The following is a 25,822-nucleotide window of genomic DNA, read 5'->3' on the forward strand; positions in this document are numbered from 1 at the left end:
GTGATCAGAGGAACAAATTACCTTACCTTTTGAAAACAAGATGTAACAGCTGGCTTACTTTCTCAAGCCGTTTACTAAATACATAAGCTTTAGAAGAAGTAATATAGTACCTCTTCTGAAACCAACTTAAAATTACTACAGTTCATTCATGAATTAACAGAATAAAAATTGACTTTATAAAAATCTTTTTTTTTTTTTACATTTTATTTATTTTGAGAGCAAGAGAGACAGAGCATGAGCAGGGGAGGGGCAGAGAGAGAGAGGGAGACACAGAATCTGAAGCAGGCTCCAGGCTCTGAGCTGTGAGCAGAGAGCGATGCTGGGTTCAAACTCATAAACCATGCGATCATGACCTGAGCCAAAGTCGGATGCTTAACCAACCGAACTACCTAGGTGCCCCAAATTGATTTTTCTTTAAGTAGGCTTCATGCCCAGCATGGAGTCCAACATTGGGCTTGAACCGTGATCCTGAGATCATGACCCTGAGATCGTAAGCTGAGATCAAGAGTCAGCCGCTTGACTCACTGAGCCACACAGGTGCCCCAAAATTGATTTTTAGTTTAACTTTTTGATATCAAACATTAAGTGACAGAATTTTTAAAGTGGAAGAAATTTCAGGAGCTCTTCCAATTCATTCTATCTTCTCTTAGGCATTAGTAAACATGACTATCCACTTTCAGACTTAATATAAAAGGAGATGAAACTTTTATAGGTGCTACTAGTAACATTAGCAGGGATATTGATATATTCTCTATTTTTATTTTCTTAAGTTTACTTATTTTGAGAGAGAGAGAAAATACTGGTAGGGGAGGGCAAGAGAGTTAAGGATGGAGAGAAACAATCCCAAGCAGGCTCTCCACTGTCAGCACAGAGCCCAACATGGGGCTCAAACCCATGAACCACGAGATCATGACCTGGGCTGAAGTCAGGTGCTTAACTAACTGAACCACCCAGGCACCCCTCTTCCTAATTTTAACTCAAATACTGTAAGTTAACCTCATGCCTTTTTTTTTTTTTACAACTGAGCAATGAAAACAATAAATCAAATCTTCATTCCTTATAAACTCTTCATCTATTTTGAAGACATTATTAGAGCTAACTGTAGCTTTCCTTTGGCCTTTTTCTTTCAGTTTTTTCAGTGGAAACCTTATTTTTGTACCGTTAAGGTTTTGTTCCTCTTTTGCTCCATGTATATATAAATATATCTATATCTTATATATTTTTATATTTATATATTCTTTTTGTATATGTAATATATATTATATAATATATGCAATGTCAACTTTTGCAAAGATTTGGGTTCTTTTTAAAAAATGTAAACTACATATATACGTAAAAGAGATATACATAAATTTAAGGACAAATATATACACACACACACACACAAATACTAATCTTTAAAAAAATTTTTTTTAATGTTTATTTATTTTTGAGAGAGACAGAGACAGAATGTGAGCGGAGGTGGGGTAGAGAGAAAGGAGGGAGACACAGAATCCCAAGCAGGCTACAGGCTCCGAGCTGTCAGCGCAGAGCCCAACATGGGGCTCAACCTCATAAACCGTGAGATCATAACCTGAGCTAAAGTCAGAGACTTAACCAACTGAGCCACCCAGATGCCCTAAACACTCATCTTTTAAAAAGTGCCCCGATCTTTGTAAAAATTGATGAGCTGATGCTAAAATTCATGTGAAAATTCAAGGGATCCAGAATGGCCAAAACAATCTTGAAAAAGAAAAAAACAAAGATTCACAATTACAATGTAAAAACTTAATACAAAGCTACAGTAATCAAAACTTTGTACTGGCACAAAGACAGACATGTTGACAAATAAAACAGAATTGTGAGTCCAGAAATAAACTCACATGTCTATGGCCTACCAATTTTTGAAAACAAGGAAAGAATGATCTCTTCCACAGCTGGTGCTAGGACAACTGGATATCCATAAGAAAATACTGAGGCTGGACCCCTTCCTTGACCATAAACAAAAATGAGTCAAAACAGATGAAAGATTAAAATATAAAGGCTAAATGTACAAACTCTTAGACAACAAACTTAGATGTAAATCCTCATGACTTGGGATTAGTAAAAGCCTTCTTAAATAGGGTACCAAAACACAAGCAACCGAAGAAAAAATAGGCGAATCAGACTTGATCAAAATTAAAAACTTTTCAGCTTCAAAGGATACCATAAAGAAAGTGAAAAGACAACCCATAGAATGGGAGAAAATATTTGTAAATGATATATCTGATAAGGGACTTGCATCCAGAATATGTAAATAGACTTTCAAAGCTCAACAATAAAAAGATAAGCCAATTAAAAGATGGGTAAAGGATTCTAAATAGACATTTCTCAAAAGATTTACAGGTGGCCAATAAGTACATGAAAAAAATGCTCAACATTAATCAGCATTAAGTGAATGCATATCAAGACCACAATAAAACACCACTAGGAAAGCCACAATCAAAACGACAATTCAAAATGATGACTAGAATGTAGACAAACTGGAACCTTCATACACTGCCAGTGGGAATGCAAAGTAGTGTAGCTTTTTGGGAAGACAGTCATAATAACCAAAAAGTGGGAACATCCCATATGTCCATCAAACTGATGAATAAATTGTGAAAACAAATAATTGATGGTGCATCCACAAATGGAATATTAGTCAGCCATGTAAAGGAATGAAGTGCTGGCAGATACTACAACATGAATAAACCTGGAAAACAATGCGAAGTGAAAGAAGTCAGGCATGAAAAGTATTATTTTTTTTGCCTTAGAATGATTCCATTTATATAAAATGCCCAGAGTAGGCAAATCCACAGAGACAGAAAGCAGAATAAGCACTGCCTTCAGCTGAGGGGATTAGGCAGAATGGGAAAGCAGCTAAAATGAGTATCGGATTTCTCTCTGGCATAATAAAAATGTTCTGAAATTTACTGTGGTGATGGTTGCACAACTCTAAAAACTACTGGATTGTACATTTTAAATCGGTAAATTTCATGGTATATGAATTCTATCTTAGTAAAGCTGTTATGGGGGAAAGAAGCCCCAAATTCAGTATCATATCTTAAGTAGAGCACTAATTTTTTTTATTACATTTATTTATTTTTGAGAGACAGAGAGAGACAGAGTGTTAACAGGGGAGCGGCAGAGAGAGAGAAAGAGACACAGAATCTGAAGCAGGCTCCAGGCTCTGAGCTAGCCATCAGCACAGAGCCCAAGGCGGGCTTGAGCCTGAAAACCATGAGATCATGACCTGAACCAAAGTCGACCCTCAACCGACTGAGCCACCCAGGTGCCCCATCAGAGCACTAATTTTTAGCCCCAAGATCCTTGTTTGAAGCATACAGACTTAAGCATCCACCTACAATGATCATTACAACTGATGCTCAAAAGCCATCCTTTTCTAGTACTTTTTAAATGATTAAAATTTTTATGGTCAGGACAAACACTAGTTCTCTGGAACTTTACTGTAGAAGTTTCAGTCTCTCCCCTACCTTTAACAGAAAGAAACTCTGGGAAGATGAAAGTACTGGGAACCTGCAGGACAAAGGGACACTCAAATGGTATAAGGAACACAGAAAGAGAGCACAGGAGTCTTAACATGTCCCTATTTTTCTAAAGCTGCCACATACTTATTAATGAATGAATTGAACAGTTAACTTCAAAAATCTACAAGGAATATTATTTGGATCAATAACAATTCTTAAAAACAAACAAACAAACAAACTTACCCTAGATCTGTAAGCGGAGGTTTATCTCTTCCTCTTCTGTAGCAAAGGTAAATCTGTGGCCCCACAAGACTTCCATTATTGAGATCAGCTGACAATCCAGTTGGAGTAATATCAATACATATATAATCCCGTGGCACTTCCTCCCCAAGAGATTTAATAATAACTGCAACATCTGTGATAGGTTCTTTTGGTTTAGCTACTTTATGACAGGCATCATTGAAGTGAATTTCTTCTTCCAGAGGCTTTGAAACATCAGTTAATCCTGCTACAACAAAGTAGTCAGCAACACGAGGCCCCTTATCTTCAATCATCTTCCATTACAGAAGGTTACATCTAAAAGGAAAGTAACAGGCTAATATTCTCTACTAAATTAAGTGAATAGAAGTGGTTTGTGCATAAAAATGAAAAATTATAAAAAGAACACTACTTCCCTGATAAACACAGTACTGTTATTACACATTTCATTTTAATATGTAAAATGTGTGGCCTCTTTAAATAACAGGAATGGATTTAGCACTATTTTCTGAATATAAGAACTTACGAATACACAAATTTCCATTTTTAACAACGTCGAAGCCTGGACTACCTAAGTACAAATGACGACGAAACACATCCATGTAAATGCATAGACTAGCCTGTAAAAATGAAATCCCCAGGGCCCCAAAACATTGAGAAAACCAAAGACCAGAGTGCAGTGTATAAGCTGATAATGGGTGAGGGAAGTCTACTGATCTCCTCTTCTCAGTAATCCAGGGGTTGGTGTTTTAAAAGGCATTACAGGGACAGGGGACAAGGCTTTAGGACTACATAAGATAGGGAATTAGAACTGAAACATCTGCATAAAGCCAAGAGCTCAAAGGGCTATATCCCCAGTTTAAGAGTGGATTTAAAAAATTCATATGCTGGTACAGTGAGACGGGCCCAGCTTTCAGAGGGGAGGAGGTAAAAAGTCTCCCGTGTGAATGTATAACAACAGGCCTACTCATACTTGGATGTGAAGTTTGACCATAAGCCATCTCCACAGACCCAAGAAGCTCCAAACAGATTTTAACAACAACTGTGTTCCCAGGCCAGTGGTACCCCGGGGGAAGCAAATACAAAACAGTTCTAGAAGGGAACACTCTTAACCCAGGTTTTCCACAGATAAAGCCCAGCTGAAAATGACCTCCTATTCTAAAACTCTAAAAACATACAAAGAAAAATCAACCCTGAATGAGTCTCTGCAGATACAACAAACAAAGGAACTTCAACTAATAAAAGTAGGGCAGAGATGTTAACGGTAATGCATGCTTATAACAAATTCAAAGAAAAAATACACAAAGTAAAATCCCATTATGTGTCTGCAAACACTCTAATAGCAAAATCTCCTTCAGGTGTCATTTAAACCTTGTTTGTGTCTTTAACTAGGAAACTACACCCCTCAGAGTACTGTTATTGCTTATATAACAGAAGAAAAAAGTTTAATATACAGAGCAGATATTTTCCAATATACATCTCATGTTAATCTTAGTTCCTATAAATGCAAAGAAAGGATTCCATGTTCAAATAAATTAGGCATATACACTGCATGCCTCTTTCATATACTTATAATGAAGTATATAAAAATATTTATGCCTCAGGAGTCCTTTGAAAAAGGTACCTATTAACTTTGCTTAGCCCAGGATTTCCCAAGTCTATTTGAACAACTAGAAACCCTATTTTCCCACTTAAAAACTAGAAAATACCCCCAAAACATGCTAAAGAAAATGCTAAATAACTTTCCTTTGTAGACTATAAAACAACTGAGGGCAAACAATTTTTTTATGGGATACTTTTGTTTATAATATAATTACCACCATTTTAATCAGAATCCAAAAACTTACCAAATTTCTATGATTGCTAATGCAATGAGTTTTCAGAATTCATGCCACATTTCTTGGAATCTGTATCCATTGCTCAAATACACTCTGTAAATATTCCCATTATTTGCTTAGAAAACAAACCTAAAGAAGAATCCAATGTTCCTACTTCCTTTATTTATATGACTTATTTGTCATATTGTTATTTTTATGTCTTATTTATTTATATGACTCCTATGTAGCGATTCCCTTACACAATAAAGGGCTTAAACTTCAGAAATGGCTCCCAGCCTGACGGTAAAGAGAAAGTAATAACTTGTCTCCTGAGAAGACTCTGTTAGTTAAACACTGAGTAGTCCCTGTCAGTTGACTACATGTAACAGGTGCCCCATGAAAAACAAGTAGTTTTACCCAGTTGATCATCTATCCATTTCTAAAAAGTAGGAGGACAAAAGCATCTTTTTTAAAAATGCACTTTTGTATTTTTTTAATTTATTTTTGAGAGACAGAGAAAGACAGCATGAGCAGGGAGGGTCAGAGAGAGAGGGAGATAGAGAATCTGAAGCAGGCTCCAGGCTCTGAGCTAGCTGTCAGCACAGAGCCCGATGCGGGGCTTGAACCCACAAACTGTGAGATCATGACCTGAGCCAAAGCCGGATGCTTAACCAACTGAGCCACCCAGGCGCCCCTGCACTTTTATATTAAACCTTTTATCTTCATTTCATTACACAGTCTTTGAAAATATTTTTTAATGGCTGCAAAGTATTAAAATTTTTTTTTAACATTTACTTATTTTTGAGAGATAGAGGAGGGGGAGAGGTGCAGAGAGAGGAAGACACAGAATCTGAAGCAGGCTCCAGGCTCTGAGCTGTCAGCACAGAGACTGACTGACATGGGGCTTGAACTCATGAACTGTGAGATAATAACATGGGTCAAAGTTAGATGCTTAACTGAGCTACGCAGGCACCCATGCATAGAATTTTTTTTTAATGCACATAACATTATTGAGTTATTTCCTTATTGTTGGTTATTTTTACTTCTACTTACTTTGCTAATATTTTTAAAAGCTATGATGAATAATCTTGAACATAAACCTCTGGCTACAACTATGGTTTTTTTTTTTTTTTAAGAGAGAGAGAGCAAGTGAACAAGGGGCAGAGAGAGAGAGAGAGAGAGAGAGAGAATCCCAGGAGGGGGAGAGAGAGGGAGAGGGAAAGGGAGAGAGATTGAGAGAGAGAGAGAGAGAAAGAGGCGGGGCTCACCAGAAGAGGGGCTTGTATTTTACCTAAAGTGGGGTCGAGCTCATGAACCTTGAGATCATGACCTGAGCTGAAATCAGATGCTTAATGATTGAGCCACCCAGGCACCCTGGCTACAACTCTTAATATTTCTTCAGAATAAATTTATTAAAGTAGAATTGCTAGGTCAAAGGTTACATAACCAAGCCTCTATATATGTTTATTTGCTTTTATGAGTGCATGAATTTTAAGCTATACGCTCATGATAGATACAAATCTTAAAAATACCTTGGTAAAACACTTTCCTTTCATTATAATGAAGACATTTAAATATTCTCCTTTTCCCTAGACTTTAACGACATGTTATTTAGGTTTATTTATTTTTTAAGTAATCTCCACACCCAACGTGGGCCTTGAACTCATGACTCCAAGATCAAGTCGCATGCTCTTCCAATTGAGCCAGCCAGGTACCCTCCCTAATTTTCTGTTATTCAAACTAAAGCATAGAGTCACTATTGCATACGATAAAGTACAATGTATTGCTATGCAGAAAGAAGGAAAAGAGAATGAGAACAGTACTATCATGAAAACATACATGTATTTATTTTATTTTTTAAAACACATTTTTAATGTTTATTTTTGAGAGAGACAGAACGAGAGCAGGGGAGAGGCAGACACAGAATTCGAAGCAGGCTCCAGGCTCTGAGCTGTCAGCACAGAGCCCGATATGGGGTTCAAACCCACAGACAAAAACATACATATATTAAATAACTTCCTTTGAAAGCTACTACCTTAAGCTTTGGAAATAAAAACAGCTATTATACTAATAAGCAGATATTTGAGAGAAATTTGTATGAAAGATTCATTTTGTAACATCTTCCTGATTCACAAATTTTAATGATTTGAACTCATTCACTGACTACAGTTAACTACTAAAGGGGAACAAATTCTTATTCTTCATCAATACATACAAGAAAATAATCAATCTTAAAGAGGTGACAAAGGGGCACCTGGGTGGCTCAGTCGGTTGAGCGTCCAGCTTCGGCTCAGGTCATGATCTGACGGTTCATGAGTTCGAGCCCCACATAGGGCTCTGTGCTGACTGCTACCTCAGAGCCTGGAGCCTGCTTTAGATTCTGTATCACCCTCTCTCTCTGACCCTCCCCTGCTTGTGCTGTCTCTGTCTCTCAAAAATAAAGTAACAACATTAAAAAAAAATTAAGGTAGTGATAAAATCCTCTTATATTTATTGAAAGAAAAGTAAATGATGGAGGCACCTGGGTGGCTCAGTCGGTTAAGCGTCCAGCTTCAGCTCATGATCTCATGGTTCATGGGTTCGAGCCCTGCGTTGGGTTCTGTGCTGACAGCTAGCTCAGAGCCTGGAGCCTGCTTCGGATTCTGTGTCTCCCTCTCTCTCTGACCTTCCTTCCCCTGCTAGCGCTGTCTCTCAAAAATAAATAAAAGACAGTAAAAAAAAAAAAATTAAAGTAAATGATGTATCCCTCCAGTTCTCTTTCCTTGATGTTGTTGTTTTCTATTTATTCATCTGGGGAGAGTGGATAGGAAGGTTAAATATTTTAAGGCACTGTCGACCAAGTATATAATGCCAAGAACATAGTTGGCAACATTCCAGGTGACTTCTTGCAAGCTCTAAATGCCCTTTAATTCACTTTTAAAAAAAAGTCTATAATGTCAACAATACTTAAAATACACCTCTACTTTTTATTTTAAATCAATTGCTATCAAAGTAAGTTTGAGGTTTAGAACCTAGTGGGAAGACATTGTTAAAAATTACAAGGCAAAGAAAATACTGACAATCTTTAATGTAGAAGTGAGCAACAGTATTTTCTTAATGTTTATTTATTTTTGACAGAGGACAAGCAGGGGAGGGTCAGAGAGAGAGGGAGACACAGAATCTGAAGCAGGCTCCAGGCTCCATGCTGTCAGCACAGAGACTAAAGTGAGGCTCGAACCCACTAACTGGGAGATCATGACCTGAGCTGAAGTTGGATGCTTAACCGACTGAGCCACTCAGGTGTCCCACAACAATATTTTCTGACAATTCCATTTAGGCAAGAGACTTTAACTGGTGTGTAAAAATTACAATCCTTATGAAAAATACTACATACACATTAAGACAAAAATGCCTTGTGTTGCCAAGAACTACCCATAGTTCCTTGGGGGTAGTTCCCAAAAGCATTCCTAGTTACACACAAAACTTGGACTTTAAGTGTAGTACATGAGAGCAAAACTCGTCAAACAATTAGAAGGTACATAAGTAAATATCTTTTTTTTTTCCCCTTGGAGGTAAATGTCTTTAAATGCACTTAAATTGGGGGCCACACAAAATAAGGAGTTGATCTAACAGTTCTGTAAATAATCACAGTAATAGAAAAACCCTGACATAACTTGACTCAAGCTGGAGTAATGATAATACTATCTCATTAACCAATCACTGTTTTTTAATTCTTATTTGTTCAACATGATATAGGTAGCTTAAGGAGTTAGCTTATAAAATGTTTCCAGCCAGCTTCTTAAAATTTCAGATTACCTGCTCATCTAAGTATTTCACTTCAAAGTAGATCTATTTTCTTTGAAAACAGCAAAGAAGGATGTGCTCTCTATTCCTAAAAGGTGTATGAGAACTAAATTAAGAAGTCATTATAAGAAAGCTCCTACCCATTCACCAACTAATGGAGACTGGTTTGTTTTTCTCCCTTTATTATTATTACTTTTTAAATGTTTATTTTTAAGAGAGAAAGACAGAGTGTAAGCAGAGGAGAGGCAGAGAGAGGGGGATACAAAATCCGAAGCAGGCTCCAGGCTCCAGGCTCCAAGCTGTCAGCACGGGTCTCAAACTCAGAGGCTCGAACTCATGGGGCTGGACATCAGACACTTAACCAACTGAGCCACCCAGGTGCTCCTGTTTTTCTCCCTTTAATATGTGCCCAATCAATTCAGATCCTTTTGCATTTCTTTTATCACTCCAGTAGGTCAAAGTAGTTAAGCATTTGCTACCTAGGCTAACTCTAAGGTCAAGAAAAGATAAGAGCAAAAATCAGAGGTAACAATTTAAAGATATTTGAAAAACAAAGGTGAGCATAGTTTTGCAAAATTATAAACTATTACTGAAATGGTAAAAGGAACAAATGTCTTTCAGTCAGAGAATAATAAATATCCACAAACTCAAGACTTACATATATTAAAATGGTCAATAACACAATGGACTAGTTTGACTACTCCTCACTCCAGTTCACTTAAATAAATAATCAAGAAGAAACCTTTTTTAAAAAAAGTAATTCCACAGTTAAGGATGTAATTGAGCTCATCCTTTCTTATATTATCAAAACCAGAGACCCTCATGTCCATCCTTTCTCAACTTCATTTCTCATTTTTTTCCAGTGAAAGTAACCTATCTACTGTCTTACAGATTCAGTTTTGTTCTCTTCCTCTTTGACAAAACACTATTTCTTCTTTCTGGATGATACATATTCATATTTGTTTATAACCTTAAGCTTATTTGGATTTTCATTTAAACTTTATGAACTGTACAAAATAACTAAAAGAAAAAATTCAACAATTCCATTTACAGTAATAATTCTGGTTTAAATTTGACAATGTTTCCTAGTTTTCTTTGAGAACAGAAAGCATCATTTTTTTAATGTTTATTTTTTCTTTAACAGTTTATTGTCAAGTTGGTTTCCATACAACACCCAGAGCTCATCCCAACAAGTGCCCTCCTTCATGCCCATCACCCATTTTCCTCTCTCCCCAACGCCCATCAACCCTCAGTTTTTTCTCAGTATTTAAGAGTCCCTTGTGGTTTGCCTCCCTCCGTCTCCTCAACTATTTTTTCCCTTCCCCTCCCCCATGGTCCTCTGTTAAGTGTCTCCGGTTTCACATAAGAGTGAAAACATATGGTATCTGTTCTCCGCCTGACTTATTGCACTTAGAATGACACCCTCAAGTTTCACCCACTTTGCTACAAATGGCCACATTTCATTCTTTCTCATTGCCATGTATGTGTGTATGCCATTGTATAGATAAACCACATCTTCTTGATCCGTTCATCAGTTGATGGACATGTAGGCTCTTTCCATGATTTGGCTATTGTAGAAAGTGCTGCTATGAATATTGGGGTATGTGTGCCCCTATGCATTGCACTCCTGTATACCTTGGGTAAATTCCTAGCAGTGCTATTGCTGGGTCATAGGGGAGTTCTACTGTTAATTTTCTGAGGAACCTCCACAATGTTTTCCAGAGCGGCTGCACCAGTTTACATTCCCACCAACAGTGTAGGAGGGTGCCCGTTTCTCCACATCCTCACCAGCATCTGTAGTCTCTTGATTTGCTCATTTTAGCCACTTGAACTGGTGTGAGGTGGTATCTCAGTGTGGTTTTGATTTGTATTTCCCTGATGATGAGTGACGCTGAGCATCGTTTCATGTGCCTGTTAGCCATCTGGATGTCCTCTTTTGAGAAGTGTCTGTTCAGGTCTTCTGCCCATTTCTTCACTGGATTATTTGTTTTTCGGGTATGGAGTTTGGTGAGTTCCTTACAAATTTTGGATACTAGCCCTTTATCTGATATGTCATTTGCAACTATCTTTTCCCATTCCACTGGTTGCCTATTAGTTCTATTGATTGTTTCCCTTGCCATACAGAAGCTTTTTATCTTGATGAGGTCCAAATAGTTCATTTTTGCTCTTGATTCTCTGGCCTTTGGAAATGGGTCAAGTAAGAAACTGCTGTGGATGAGATGAAGGAGGTTGTTTCCTGCTTTCTCCTCTAGGGTTTTGATGGTTTTCTGTCTCACAATCAGGTCCTTCATCAATTTTGAGTTTGTGTATGGTGTAAGAAAGTGATCTAGTTTCATTCTTTTGCATGTTGCTGTCCAGTTCTTCCAGCACCATCTGTGAAAGCGGCTGTCTTTTTTCCATTGGATACTCTGTCCTGCTTTGTCAAAGATTAACTGGCCACACATTTGTGGGTCCAATTCTGGGTTCTCTATTCTATTCCATTGGTCTATGTGCCTGTTTTTGTGCCAATACCATACTGTCTTGATGACTTCAGCTTTGTAGTAGAGGCCAAAGTCTAGGATTGTGATGCCTCCTGTTTTGGTTTTCTTCTTCAATATTACTTTGGCTATTCGTGGTCTTTTGTGGTTCCATGCAAATTTTAGGATTGTTTGTTCTAGCTCTGAGAAGAATGCTGGTGCAATTTTGATCGGGATTGCATTGAATGTGTAGACTGCTTTGGGCAGTATTGATATTTTAACAATATTTATTCTTCCAATTCATAAGCATGGAATATTTTTCCATTTCTTTGTGTCTTCTTCAATTTCCTTCAAAAGTTTTCTATAGTTTTCATCATATATCTTTGGTTTATATCTTTGGTTAGATTTATTCCTAGGTATTTGATGGGTCTTCGTGCAATTGTGAATGGGATCCGTTTCTTGACTTCTCTTTCTGTTGCTTCATTATTGATGTATAAAAATGCAACCAATTTCTATACATTGATTTTGTTCCCTGAGACTTTGCTGAATTCATGGATCAGTTCTAGTAGGATTCTGGTGAAGTTGTTTGGGTTTTCCATGTAGAGTATCATGTCATCTGCTCAAAGTGAGAATTTGACTTCATCTTTGCCAATTCTGATGCCTTTTATTTCCTTTTGTTGTCTGATTGCTGGTGCTAGGACTTCCAGCACTATGTTAAACAACAGTGGTGACAGTGGACATCCCTGTCATGTTCCTAATCTCAGGGGGAAAGCTCTCAGTTTTTCCCCATTGAGAATGATATTAGCTGTGAGTTTTTCATAAAGGGCTTTTATGATGTTTAAGTAAGTTCCTTCTATCCCAACTTTCTCAGGGGTCTATATTAAGAAAGTATGCTGTATTTTTTCAAATGCTTTTTCTGCATCTATGGACAGGATCATACGGTTTTTATCTTTTCTTTTGTTAACATGATGTATCACATTGATTTATTTGCAAATACTAAACCAGCCTTGTAACCCAGGAATGAATCCCACTTGATCATGGTGGATAATTCTTTTTATATGCTGTTGAATTTGATTTGCTAGTATCTTGTTGAGGATTTTTGCGTCTGTATTCATCAAGGATATTGGCCTGTAGTTCTCTTTCTGCTGGATCTCTGTCTGGTTTGGGAATCAAAGTGATGTTGGCTTCATACAATGAGTCTGGAAGTTTTCCTTCCATTTCTACTTTTTGGAATAGCTTGAGAAGAATGGGTATTAATTCTGATTTAAATGTCTAGCAGAATTCCCCAGGGAAGCCATCTGGCCCAGGGCTCTTATTTGTTGGGAGATTTTTTGATAAGTGATTCAATTTCTTCACTAGTTATGGGTTTGTTCAGATTTTCTCTCTCTTCCCATTTGAATTTTGGTAGTGTGTGTGTGTTTAAAAATTTGTCCATTTCTTCTACATTGTCCAGTTTGTTGGCATATAATTTTTCATAGTGTTCCCTGATAATTGCTTGTATTTCTGAGGAATTGGTTATAATAAATCCATTTTCATTTGTGATTTTGTCTATTTGGGTGCTCTCTCTTTTCTTTTTGAGAAGCCTGGCTAGAGGTTTATCAATTTTGTTTATTTTTTTCAAAAACCCAACTCTTGGTTTCAGATCTGTTCAACTGTTTTTTTGGATTCTATATTGTTTGTTTCTGCCCTGATCTTTATTATTTATCTTCTTCTGCTGGGTCTGGGGTATTCTTGCTGCTCTGCTTCTAGATCCTTGAGGTGCACTTTTTCTAGTTTCTTGAAATAGTCCTAGATTGCAAGGTACTTTCCTCTTAGCACTGCCTTTGCTGCATCCCAAAGAGTTTGGATTGTTGTACTTTCATTTTCATTTGTTTCTATATATTTTTAAATTTCTTCTCTAAATGCCTGATTGGCCCATTCGTTCTTTAGGAGGGTGTTCTTTAACCTCCATGTTTTTGGAGGTTTTCCAGACTTTTTCCTGTGATTGATTTCAAGTTTCACAGCATTGTGATCTCAAAGTGTGCATGGTATGATCTCAATTCTTTCATATTTATTGAGGGCTGCTTTATGACCTAGTTTGATGTATCTTGGAGAATGTGCTCTGGGCACTTGAGAAGAAAGTGGATTCCATAGCCTCAGGATGTAGAGTTCTAAATATATCTGTCAGATCCATCTGGTGCAATGTGTCATTCAGGTTCATTGTTTCTTTAGTGATTTTCTGTCTAGTTGATCTATCCATTGCTGTATAAATGGGAGTATTAAGGCCCCCTGCAATTAGCACATTCTTATCAATAAGATCATTTATGTTTGTGATCAATTGTTTTATGTATTTGGGTGCTCCTGAATTCAGTGTGTAGACATTTATAATTGTTAGCTCTTCCTGATGGCTAGGCCCTGTAATTATTATATAATGCCCTTCTTCATCTCTTGTTACTGCCTTAACTTTAAAGTACAGTTTGTCCGATATTAGTATGGCTACTCCAGCTTTCTTTTGACTTCCAGTTGCATGATAGGTATTTCTCCATCCCCTCACTTACAATCTGAAGGTGTCTTCAGGTCTAAAATGAGTCTCTTGTAGACAGCAAATAGATGGATCTTGTTTTTTATCCATTCTGCTACCCTGTGTCTTTTGATTGGAGCATTTATTCCATTTACAGTCAGTGTTATTACTGAAAAATATGGGTTTAGAGTCATTTTGTGCTCTGTAGGATTCATGCTTGTCGTGGTGTCTCTGGTACCTTGGGTTCCTTGCAACATTTCCCTCATAGAGTCCCCCTTAGGATTTCTTGTAGGACTAGTTTAGTGATGATGAATTCCTTCAACTTTTGTTTGTTTGGGAAAACCTTTATCTCTCCTCCTATTCTGAATGACAGGCTTGCTGGATAAAGGATTCTTGGTTGTATATTTTTTCTGTTCATCACATTGAAGATTTCCTGCTATTCCTTTCTGGCCTGCCAAGTTTCAGTAGACAGGTCTGCAACCACCCTGATAGGTTTCCCTTTGTATGTTAGGGCCCTTTTATCCCTAGCTGCTTTCGGAATTCTCTCTTTATCCTTATATTTTGCCAGTTTCACTATGATATGTCATGTAGAGGATTGATTCAAGTTGCGTCTGAGGTGAGTTCTCTGTGCCTCTTGGATTTCAATGTCTGTTTCCTTCCCCAGATTGAGGAAATTCTTGACTATAATTTGTTCAAGCACCCCTTCAGCCCCTTTCTCTCTTTCTTCTTCTTCTGGAATTCCTATGATACGATATTGTTCTGTTTGATTGCATCACTCAGTTCTTGAATTCTCCTCTTGTGCTTCTGGATCAGTTCATCTCTCTTTTTCTTGGCTTCCTCTTTCTCTATAATTGTGTCTTCAAATTCACCTATTCTCTCTGTCTCTTCAATCCATGCAGAGGCCACCTCCATTTTATTATGTGCTTCATTTATAGCCCTTTTAAATTCATCACAAGTATTTTTAAGGTCCATCATATTTGTAGCAATAGCATCTCTGGTGTCTTCCATGCCCTTTTCAAGCCCAGTGATTAATTTTATGACAATTGTTCTAAATTCTTGCTCAGTTATGTTGCTTATATCTGTTTTGACCAATTCTTTAGCTGTGACTTCTTCCTGGAATTTCTTTAGAGGAGAGTTCTTCCATTTCATCATTTTGGCTAGCTTTCTGTCTCCTATAAGTTTTAAAAGCTTGTTATGCATTCTGCACCTGCAAGGACTGCTATATTAATGGAGGCTCACAGACTGTCCAGGACCTGTCCATTCAGGAAGGGTTCTTTTACTGGTGTCCCTTTGTCTCTCTTGTTGAGAATTTGGTTATTTTATTTCCCTACTTATAGTGATATTTGGGACTCTCCACCATGTATACTCTGGCTTGTTTCTTGAGGTAGCCTTCTGAGGCTGTCTTCTTAGTGGACTCTGTCTCTTTTCTTCCCAGACTCTTACGGTTGAGAGTCCTTTGGCTTCAGCCATTCTTTGTTTGAGACATACAGGCAGGAAGTACGGAGCTCTATTTTTCTCCACCCTCTTGTTGCAACCTGAGTAACTGTTTAATGTTTAATTATTTTTAAGAGACAGAGAACTTGTGTGTGCAAGTGAAGGAGGAGTAGGAAGCAAGGAGGACAGAGGATCTCAAGTGAGCTCTGCAAACAGCAGTGAGCCTGAAGCAGGGTTCAAACTCACAAACTGTGAGATCATGACCTGAGCTGAAGTCAGATATCAGTTGACTGAGCCCCCCAGGTGTCCCCAAAAAACATCCTTCCAACCCTTATGCACAATTACAATATAGATGATTTGTCTAGTTATTTAATAAGTATTTTTCTAAACTGCCATAATCTTCATAATTATACTAAGGGGCTATATAAAATTCCATCAAATAGAACTATACACTGTAACTACTACCCCATTTTTACATTGCTGGTTAGTACCTAAAGTATGATAGGTAGGTGCTTAAAAAATATTTGTGCAAAACTGATGCAGCTATTCTGGAAAACAGTATGAAGATTCCTCAAAAAATTAGAACTAGAACTACCCTATGACCCAGCAATTATACTACTAGGTATTTATACAAAGGGTACAAAAATGCTTATTTGAAAAGGCACATTCACCCCAATGTTTAAGTACTATCAACAATAGCCAAATTATGGAAAGAGCCCAAATGACCATCAACTGATGAATGGATAAAGAAGATGTGGTGTGTGTGTATACACACACACACACACACACACACACACACACACACACATATACTTACATACAATGGAATAATACTTGATGAAAAAGAATGAAATCTTGCCATTTGCAACTATATGGATAGAGCTAGAGAGTATTATGTTAAGTGAATAAGTCAGTCAGAGAAAGATATCATATGATTTCACTCATATGTGGTATTTGAGAAACACAACAGATGAACATAGGGGAAGGAAAGGAAAAATAAGATAAAAACAGAGAGGACGCAAACCTTAAGAGACTCTTAAACACAGAGAACAAACTGAGGGTTGTTGTAGGGGAGGTGGATGGGTTGATGGGTTAAATGGGTGATGGGCATGAAGGAGGGCACTTTTTGGGATGAACACCGGGTGTCGTATGTAAGACATGAATCAATGATTTCTACTGAAGCCAAGACTACACTGTATGTTATCTAACTTGAATTTAAGTTAAAAAAAAAAAAACTTATGTATAGGTTAACCCAAATTAAAAGGCAAGCAAGAAATTTGGAGAAATACATGAAAGAAAAATTTATTTGTTAAATGAATGAATAGTTCACTTTAAAACCCTCAAGCAGGGGCACCTGCGTGGCTCAGCTGGTTGAGCATCCAACTCTAGATTTTGACTCAGGTCATTAGTCCCAGGGTCATGGGATAGTGCCTTGGGTCAGGCTCTGTGCTAGGCCTGGAGCCTGCTTAAGATTTTCTCTCTCTCCCTCTGCCCCTCTCCCTGGCTTGCACTCTCCTAAACACTCTTTCTCTAAAATAAATAAATAAATAAATAAATAAATAAATAAATATCCCTGAAATGTATTATACTAAATGTAAGGTCTTTATTCTATAATTCAGAATCAATTTTCTGAACCTTGATACCTTAAATACTGCCTGTAGTTGCTGAATGTAGAGCAGACATAGATAGATAATGTAGATGGTTTGAATCTAGTAACCAATAACCAAAACCAACAGGGCCTAAGGCAAAATTAGAAGTTTACCAAGTAAGTGGTTAATTCATTCAATGATATTTTCATAAGTACTTATTCAGATCTGACACTATTCTAGAAGCTGGTGACAGACAATATCAATGAAAGCAACAGCCTCTGCCTCAAGGAGTTTCTGTCTAATTTTACTTTTCCACATCTCTTTCTATACTTTCTCTCTCTCTCTCTCTTTCCCTCCCTCCCTCCCTCCTTCTCTCTCTCTCTCTCTTTCTGTCTATACTTTTATTCCACCTCTCACCATCTTTTCTCCTATTGCCCTTCCAGATTTCAAGTGCTGGCCTTCAACCTGCCCAAAGTTTCTGTATGATTTCTCCCCCAAAAGCCCCATGTATAGACCTGTCCCTTATTGTTCCTTTCCCCCATCTCCTTGGAAACTGGCATTCCTTCAGTATCAGCATTCTGTGGAGAGTTTGAAAGGAAAGAAATCTTGTTTGTACACTTAACATTAGGGTGACTTTTTTTTTAAATCCTTTTTTGAGAGAGAGCACGTGAGAGACAGAAGAGGGGCAGAGGGAAGGAGAGAATCTTAAGCAGACTCCACACCTAACGTGGAGCCCAAGTCAAGGCTCAATTCCATGACTCTGGAAACATAACCTTATCTAAAATCAAGAGTCAGTTGAGTGTCTAACGTTGGCTGAGGTCATGATCTCACAGTTTGTGAGTTCGAGCTCTGCATCGGCTCACTGCTATCAGTGCAAAGCCTGCTTCGGAACCTCCATCTCCCTCTCCCTCTCTCTTTCTCTCTCTCTCTGCCCCTTCCCTGGTCATGCTCTCTACCAAAAATAAACATTAAAAAAAAAAACCCTTTCAAGCAATAAATAAAATAAAAATAAGCATTTTAACCCATGTTAATGGACTATGTGGGGGAAATTTCTTGAGCAAGGGGGGCTTACTTGTCTGTTAGTCTAATTTGGAGCCACCTTCTCTCTCAATATATATACCCAAGCAAAAGCAAAAACCAACACACACACACAAAACATCAAAACAAAACTATGTAATTTAAGAGCTCTCTTCTGGACTATTACTAACTTTCGATTTATTACAACAACAACAACAACAAAAATTAAGCTGGAAATAACAGACATTTAGAGGGGAAATGGTCTTATTACTTATCCTAGTCTAATACCTCATTTTATAGCCAAAGAAACTAAAACACAGAAGGTGGCGCACCGAAGGATACCTAGCTAGTCAGAAGCAGACAAGGTGAGAACGCTTTAATCCAGGATTCTTTACTTGAGGATGAGGCCTCCAGTAACAGTCAGTAATAGTGACCCAGCCACATCTTAAGACATCTTTGATAAGGTATTCTGTATCACTTGTTATTCATCATCATTATGTGGTGAGTATATGCCAAATTCTGTTAAGTGACTGGTAAATTAACTTCTCAGTGTTTAACACAGAAAATAGCTAATAGAAACAAACCAAATGAAAAAAAAAAATCCTACTTACACATTACTGAAGGTCTTCCTCTGAAAATGATGCCAGATCTCAATGGGTGAATTCTGCAAGCCTCAGAGTTTAAGACTGTATTGAAAAGAATAAAAATTGAACTTAAATTAATCCCAATGAAATATTTCCAGCTACGATGTCCATAAAGTTCTGTTAATAATAGTAATTGTCAAAGAAAATGATTGCATATATTGTATTCATATGCTTAAGACCCAATAAGTAATTTTCAAACACCAGCTCTTCCATAAGCACCTTCCTATCAAGAATAGCAATACACTTTTAAAAAGGTGGGGTGGGGGCACCTGGGTGGCTCAGTCAGTTAAGCATCCAACTTCTGCTCAGGTCATGATCTCACACTTCATGAGGTCGAGTCCCGCATGGGGCTCTGTGCTGACAGCATGGAGCCTGGAGCCTGCTTCAGATTCTGTGTCTCCCTCTCTCTCTCTCTCTCTCTGCCCCTCCCCTGCTCACGCTCTCTCTCTCTCTCAAAAATAAATTAAAACATTAAAAAAATTTTTAAAGGCAGATAATGACAGAAAATTAAAGAATAAAAAATGGCAAAAAAGAGTAAACGGTTACAGGGGCAAGGAGTATAAGAAAGAAAAAATGCCTATTTCTGGGCACGTATAGTATCCCATTCCTACAGTAAAATATACACATTCAAGACAATTTAAATATAGATGTAAGTAACTTCCATCTATGTAACAAGTTTCAAAGAAGCCAATACTTGAAAGTATTTTCCCTTTATTACAGATTTTTAAGTCTTTTTTTTAGGTTGTTGTTTTATTTTTTATTTTGAGAGAGAGAGCGTGCAGGAGGGGCAGCAAGAGGGAGAGAGAGAAAAATCCCAGGTGGCTCTGCACTACCAGTGCAGAGCCCAATGCAGGTCTCAAACTCACAAACCTCAGCCGAAATCAAGAGTCAGATGCTTAACCAATGGAGCCACCCAGGCGCACTTGTTTTCTTGATTTCTCTAATAGTTCATTATTAGTGTATGGAAACACAACGGATTTGTTACACTAACTTTGTATTTTGCAACTTTACTCACTTCGTACCCAGGGTCAATGAACTTCCTGCAACTAAATATGTTAAATTACCTTTCACTGCAGATGCCTATAAATTGCTATTATTTTTAATGAAACCTTTTATTTTCAGATAATTATAGATTCACATTCAGTTGAAAGAAGTAATGAGGATCTGGTATATCTTTTATTCAGTTTCTCCCAATGACAACATCTTACAAAACTATAGCACAGTGTCACAGTTGGGATACTGCATTCATGAATTCACTTATTTTGACTTCCTCAGTTTTACTCGTGTATTTGTGTGTGTGTGTGTGTGTGTGCGCGTGCGCACGCGCATATCCATAGTTCTATACAGTTTTATCAAATCCACAGCTTCATGTATTATCATGCACAGCCAAGACACAGAACAGTTCTATCACAAGGATTCCTAGTGTTGACCTTTCCTAAGTATGGCCACCTTCCCCCCAGTCCCCTTAATCACCCCTTAATTCCTGTGGAGTGGTATAAGTATATATTTTTTACCAGAGAGCATATACATGGCCTATGAAAGGAAAACATCATGTCTCCAAAAGCAATACCTCCTTACCAAGTAGGTGCAGAAACAACCCAAAGAAAACATTTAAGTATATATGGTGTGGAAGAGACGTGTTGGTCACATTTACTTAGCCATCTGGAACATTATATTTGAACATAATTATACAAACATAGAAATGCACAGACATATCAACACACACTAAAATATAAGAAAGAGTGATCATCTTCTAACACACAATGAGGACCAATCTCCTTAGTTCTAAGATAAAATTTCCTATTATGGATAAATTCTACACTAGAGCTGAGTGGAGAGTATGAAACAGTGTTACAGGACAACTACAATGGGGATTGCTAGATGTGGAAGAACATAAAGAGAAGTCTTTTACTGTGTTCAGGGGCAACCCTGACCCTTACCCAGAAATTAGGTTGGAACTAAGTAGCTGGTATTCCCTTGGGAATGTGCATCTAGTCTGGACAGAACAGGAAGAGACTAGAAATTATTAAGTGTTAACATGCAGATAACCTCATCTCTCCAGACAGACTATAAACAATTCAAAGGCAGGAACCTTGTTTTCTAATTCTTTTGATCCTCTCATATAAATTATAGCAGTTATAAACACATGACAGGTGTGTAAATAAATATTTATCAGATGAATGAAGTCAGCACAGTAGGAAAAAAAATGGGAAAGTGAAGACACCATGGAATCATAGGATTTTAGAGCCAGGAAAGGTCCTTAGAGATTCAGGTGCAACTCTTCTTTTTGTAATTGAAGAAATTGAGACATCAAAGTTAAACAGCTTGTCCAAGACCAAATACACTATGTCTCAATTCTCATGGCTTTTAATTTGGAGTTCTACTACATCATACTTCAAGAATGGTAGAGAAGAAAGTATTTCCCAGGGGAGATCTAAGTGTTAACTAGTGAACATGGGCTTTGATGGACAAAAAGGTTAATAGGTAAGTGGGAGAAGTTAAACTGGTTGAAGAATACATGGCAATTAGCAGGTAAGAAAAAGAACACTGATCAAAAATAAGAGAAAAGGAAGAAAGGTGAAAAAAGACATACAGTAAGAAAATAAAAAAGATAAGGAGGGAAAGATATAAAAGGAGTAACAATTTAAAAGTGCAGAAATGGGACGGAGAAGAGTAGGAAATGGTTAAAAGGGATGAGGAGGGGCGCCTGGCTGGTTCAGTCCATGGAGCAGGAGGCTCTTGATCTCAGGGCTGTGACTTTAAACCCTATGTTGGGTGTAGAGATTACTTAAAGATAAAATCTTAAAAAAAAAAAGGGATGAGGAAATGTCATTTGGAGAATTTGTAATGTTGTTTACACTCTTTTAACATAGAGAATCTATGAGATTTACCACTCCTACAGTGAAATTAGATTTCATATACACTAATAGTAACAACAAATATCAATTCCCAATACTATACTGAAAATTTGTTCATATTCACCACTGTGTATGAAATGCAAATACATGGTGCAAACCAGTCTAGAGTGAAAGGGAAGTCTGGTTTTAAAGTCTGTCTCTTGCACCATCTTTTTTTTTTTTTTTACTTAATTTCCCATATGCATACCACTCCCATATCTCAAAGTTCTTGCTTCCTCTTTAAATTATCGTAAGCATTTTTTAGCTAGCGTCTGAAATGAATTGTTGCCTCCACTGGAATCTTCCCTAAAGTTTCTCTCAAACATACAATATCTGGTTTTTCTTCTCTATTTTCACAGCCATACACAAGCTATTTGCAATAGTACTCTCTGTTTAAATAAAACTTGAAAAAGAAATAGTATTCATTGGCATGATTAAAAATACATTTATATAAAACAAGCAATCTAAATTTCAGCTACATAAATACATAATAAAAACTGAGATCAACTGAATAAGTATCACTTCCTTTAAAATTTTTTTAACGTTTATTTATTTTTTTGAGAGACAGAGAGCACTGGGGGCGGGGGGGCGGTGGAGCACAGAGAGGAAGACACAGAATCCAAAGCAGGCTCTAGGCTCTGAGCTGCGTGCACAGAGCTCGAACTCATAAATTCAGAGTTCATGACCTGAGTCGAAGTTGGATGCTAAACCAACTGAGCCATCCAGGTGCCCCAAAACTATCACTTTTCTTAAAAAGTAGACACATAAGATTTATAGTTCTGTCATTTGATTAATGTTGAGCATTTCGATGTAGTTCATCTTACCACCTATTTAAATATACTTAAAGGGCACCTCAGTGGCTCAGTTGGTTAAACGTCCGACTTCAGCTCACGTCATGATCTCATGGCTCAGGCTCTCTGCTTGCTGTCAGCACGGAGCCTGCTTTGAACCCTCTGTCCCCCCCCCCCCCCCCCCCCGCCTCTCTGCAACCTCCTCTGCTCATTCTCTCAACCTCTCTTTCTCTCAATAAAAAATAAACGTTAAAAAATATATATATACTATACAACCTTTTAAAAAATCTTTTTACCTTCCGCCACAAACTGTAATAATACATTTATTTGTTAATAACACCTGAAGAGAACTTTTGAGAATTAATACTTGGAAACAACTTTGAAAATCCTGTTATTCTTCCAATGAATAACTCTAGGACTTACTAGGTGATCAATGACTATAAACAATTCATACACGAGGAAACCCAAATACTAAAACACTTGGAAAAACTGTTGGCCTTGCAAATAACTAAAGAAATTAAACTTTGAGGTACTACATCATCTCCAGTAAATTAACAAATATGAATAAAAAACATTAAATCCAATGCTGATAGTGTTGTGAAGGAAATAAACACACTTAAAAATTATTAATGGCACTGAATTAGAATAATTTTTCTGAAATTAATCCAGCAAGTACTTAAAATTAATTGTACTCTTATCAACTAATTCAATTTTGGTGAAATCGTCTCAAGAAAATATTTTTTAATAAATTAATCTGTTGGCTTGGTTTTACAGCTGTATATCTTTAAAGACTCACAGAATTTTTTAAAAAAGGGCCTTAAAAGTCTTTTGGTCCAAGCTCATCATCTTGTTGGAGGAAATTAAAGTGTAAAAAGGCAAATCTGACTTGCCCAAAATAGCACTGCTCATCAGTAGCAGAGCAGGACTTGAAACTCCTTATCCCAGATCTCTTGCTCCTGTAGCTGACCCTTGAACAATGCAGGGATTAGGGGTATCATCCCCCATGCAGCAAAAAATCTGCATGTAACTTCTGTGTCCCCAAAACTTAACTACTAATAGCCTACTGTTGACCAGAAGTCTTACCAATAACACAGTCGATTAACACATATTTTGTATATGTTATATGCTATATTCTTATAAGCTAGAGAAAAGAAAATGTTCCTAAGAAAATCATAAGTGAAAATACATTTATAGTACGGTACTTTAAAAACTCTAAAAATCTACAATAAATAGACCTGCAGAATTCAAACTGGTGTTGTTCAAGGGTCAACCACATATATACCATGTAGACTATTCCAGAGAAGCCTGAAAAAATGACCCATAATTGACAAGGGTAAACAGATCAACTTAGTGAGGCTAGATGACGCATTGTCCTTTCTAAACATCTTGATGGCCAGAACCAGTCTTAGACAAAATGTATCTTCTATTATTTAAAATCCCTTAACAAATTTTCAGCAATCAAACCAATCTCCAGGACTTTCCCCTTCTTCTTACTCCCATGAAAATATATTAGTAAAAAAAAAAAAAAAAAAAGAAAAAAATATATTAGTGCCACTAACTGCTGCCCACTTTTAAATTTATATCACCAACCATGACTCACCAATGAGACCCAAAATGCCTACTTAGTAACTTTCCTTGTATATCTAATAGCCAAAACTAAACTATTTCTTTGGTAAAGCTCCATTCTTAGACTCAAACATACTTCCCTCACACATGCACACATCTATACTCTATAAATTCACCAGGAAGGGGATAAATTTAAACATGGGATTTTGCCTATATATATTATCAGTCAAAGGAATTGATATTCTAAAGGGAGTAAGAGCTCCAGGGAAAAAAAACCACACACACACACACATACAAAAACAACAAAAAAAAAAACATTGCAGGAGCACGGGGGGGGGGGGGGGGGGGGGGGGGGGGGGGGGGGGGGGGGGGGGGGTTAGGAAGGCCCAAACCAGAACAACCTATCCTAGAGGAAACAGAATTTATGGTCCAGACCAAACACATTTCTTAGATAAACATAACACGCATTCTCAGGAAACTAAAATAGGATATTAGGAAACTAATAAAAAAATAATGAAGAACCAACTAGAAATATTTTGAGTTATAACTGAAAATTTTAGGGGGTGGCTTCTGGGTGCCACAGTCGGTTAAGCACCTGGCTTCGGCTCAGGTCATGATCTCACAGTTCGTGGGTTCGAGCCCCACGTTGGGCTCTGTGCTGACAGCTCACAGCCTGGAACCTACTTCAGATTCTGTATCTCCCTCTCTCTCTAACCCTCCCCTGCTCACGCTATCTCTCTCTCTCAAAAACAAAATGGGTACAGTCAAAAAAAAAACCAGTAAGTAGATGATGAAAATGAGACATGAGGAAGGTGTAAATAAATGGAAAAATATATTATAAAAGTTTTAAAATATGGAGGCTTAAGAGAATGAGAAGACAACTCACAGACCAGAAGTATTTGCAAAAGATACATCTGATATAGGACTGTTATCCAAAATATATAAAGAACACCTGAAACTCAACAATAAAACAAACCGCCCAATTAAAAAATGAGCAAAGACCTGAAGAGACACCTTACCAAAGTAGATATACAGAAGACAAGTAAGCACATGAAAAGATATTCCACATTATAAGTCATTATAGAAATGCAAAGAAAATAACAGTGAGACACCACCACCACACACCTATTAGAATAGGCAAAATTCAGGACACTGACAACACCTAATGATGGCAAGGATGTGGGGCAACAGGAACTCTCATTCACTGCTGATGGGAATGCAAGATGGTGCATACAGTCACTTTGGGAGTCAGTTTGGCAGTTTCTTACAGAACTAGCCATACTCTTACCATATGATCTAGCAATCACACTTTTAGGCATTTACTCATATGAGCTGGAAACATACATATGGACATACAAAAACTGCATGTGGATGTTCACACCAGCTTTATTTATAATTGTCGCAATTTGGAAGGAACTAAAATGTCTGTCAGTAGGTGAACAGGTAGACTGTGATACATCCAAATAATGGAATATTACTCACTTATAAAAAGAAATGAGCTCTCAAGCCATTGGAAGGACAAAGAAGAACTTTACATGCATATTAGAAAGTGAAAAAAATCAATCTGAAAAGGCTACATACC

General features: G+C 37.4%; 1 protein-coding gene across 13 annotated transcripts in view; it reads right to left on the bottom strand.

The window, feature by feature from the left end:
• The window catches only part of DENND4A (DENN domain containing 4A), a 124,813-nt gene that overhangs the window by 79,238 nt on the left and 19,753 nt on the right, over positions 1-25,822 (bottom strand). For all 13 annotated transcript variants that reach the window (XM_029950964.1, XM_029950967.1, XM_029950974.1 and 10 more), the window contains 2 exons: positions 18,954-19,028; positions 3,732-4,064 (listed from right to left, as the gene is read on the bottom strand). In XM_029950964.1, coding sequence (XP_029806824.1) covers positions 3,732-4,042 — 311 coding nt within the window. In that variant the 5' untranslated portion in view covers positions 4,043-4,064; positions 18,954-19,028. The remainder of the gene's footprint in view (positions 1-3,731; positions 4,065-18,953; positions 19,029-25,822) is intronic.

The sequence above is a fragment of the Suricata suricatta genome, chromosome 9 (assembly GCF_006229205.1).
Source record: "Suricata suricatta isolate VVHF042 chromosome 9, meerkat_22Aug2017_6uvM2_HiC, whole genome shotgun sequence".
In the NCBI taxonomy this organism is placed as follows: domain Eukaryota; kingdom Metazoa; phylum Chordata; class Mammalia; order Carnivora; family Herpestidae; genus Suricata; species Suricata suricatta.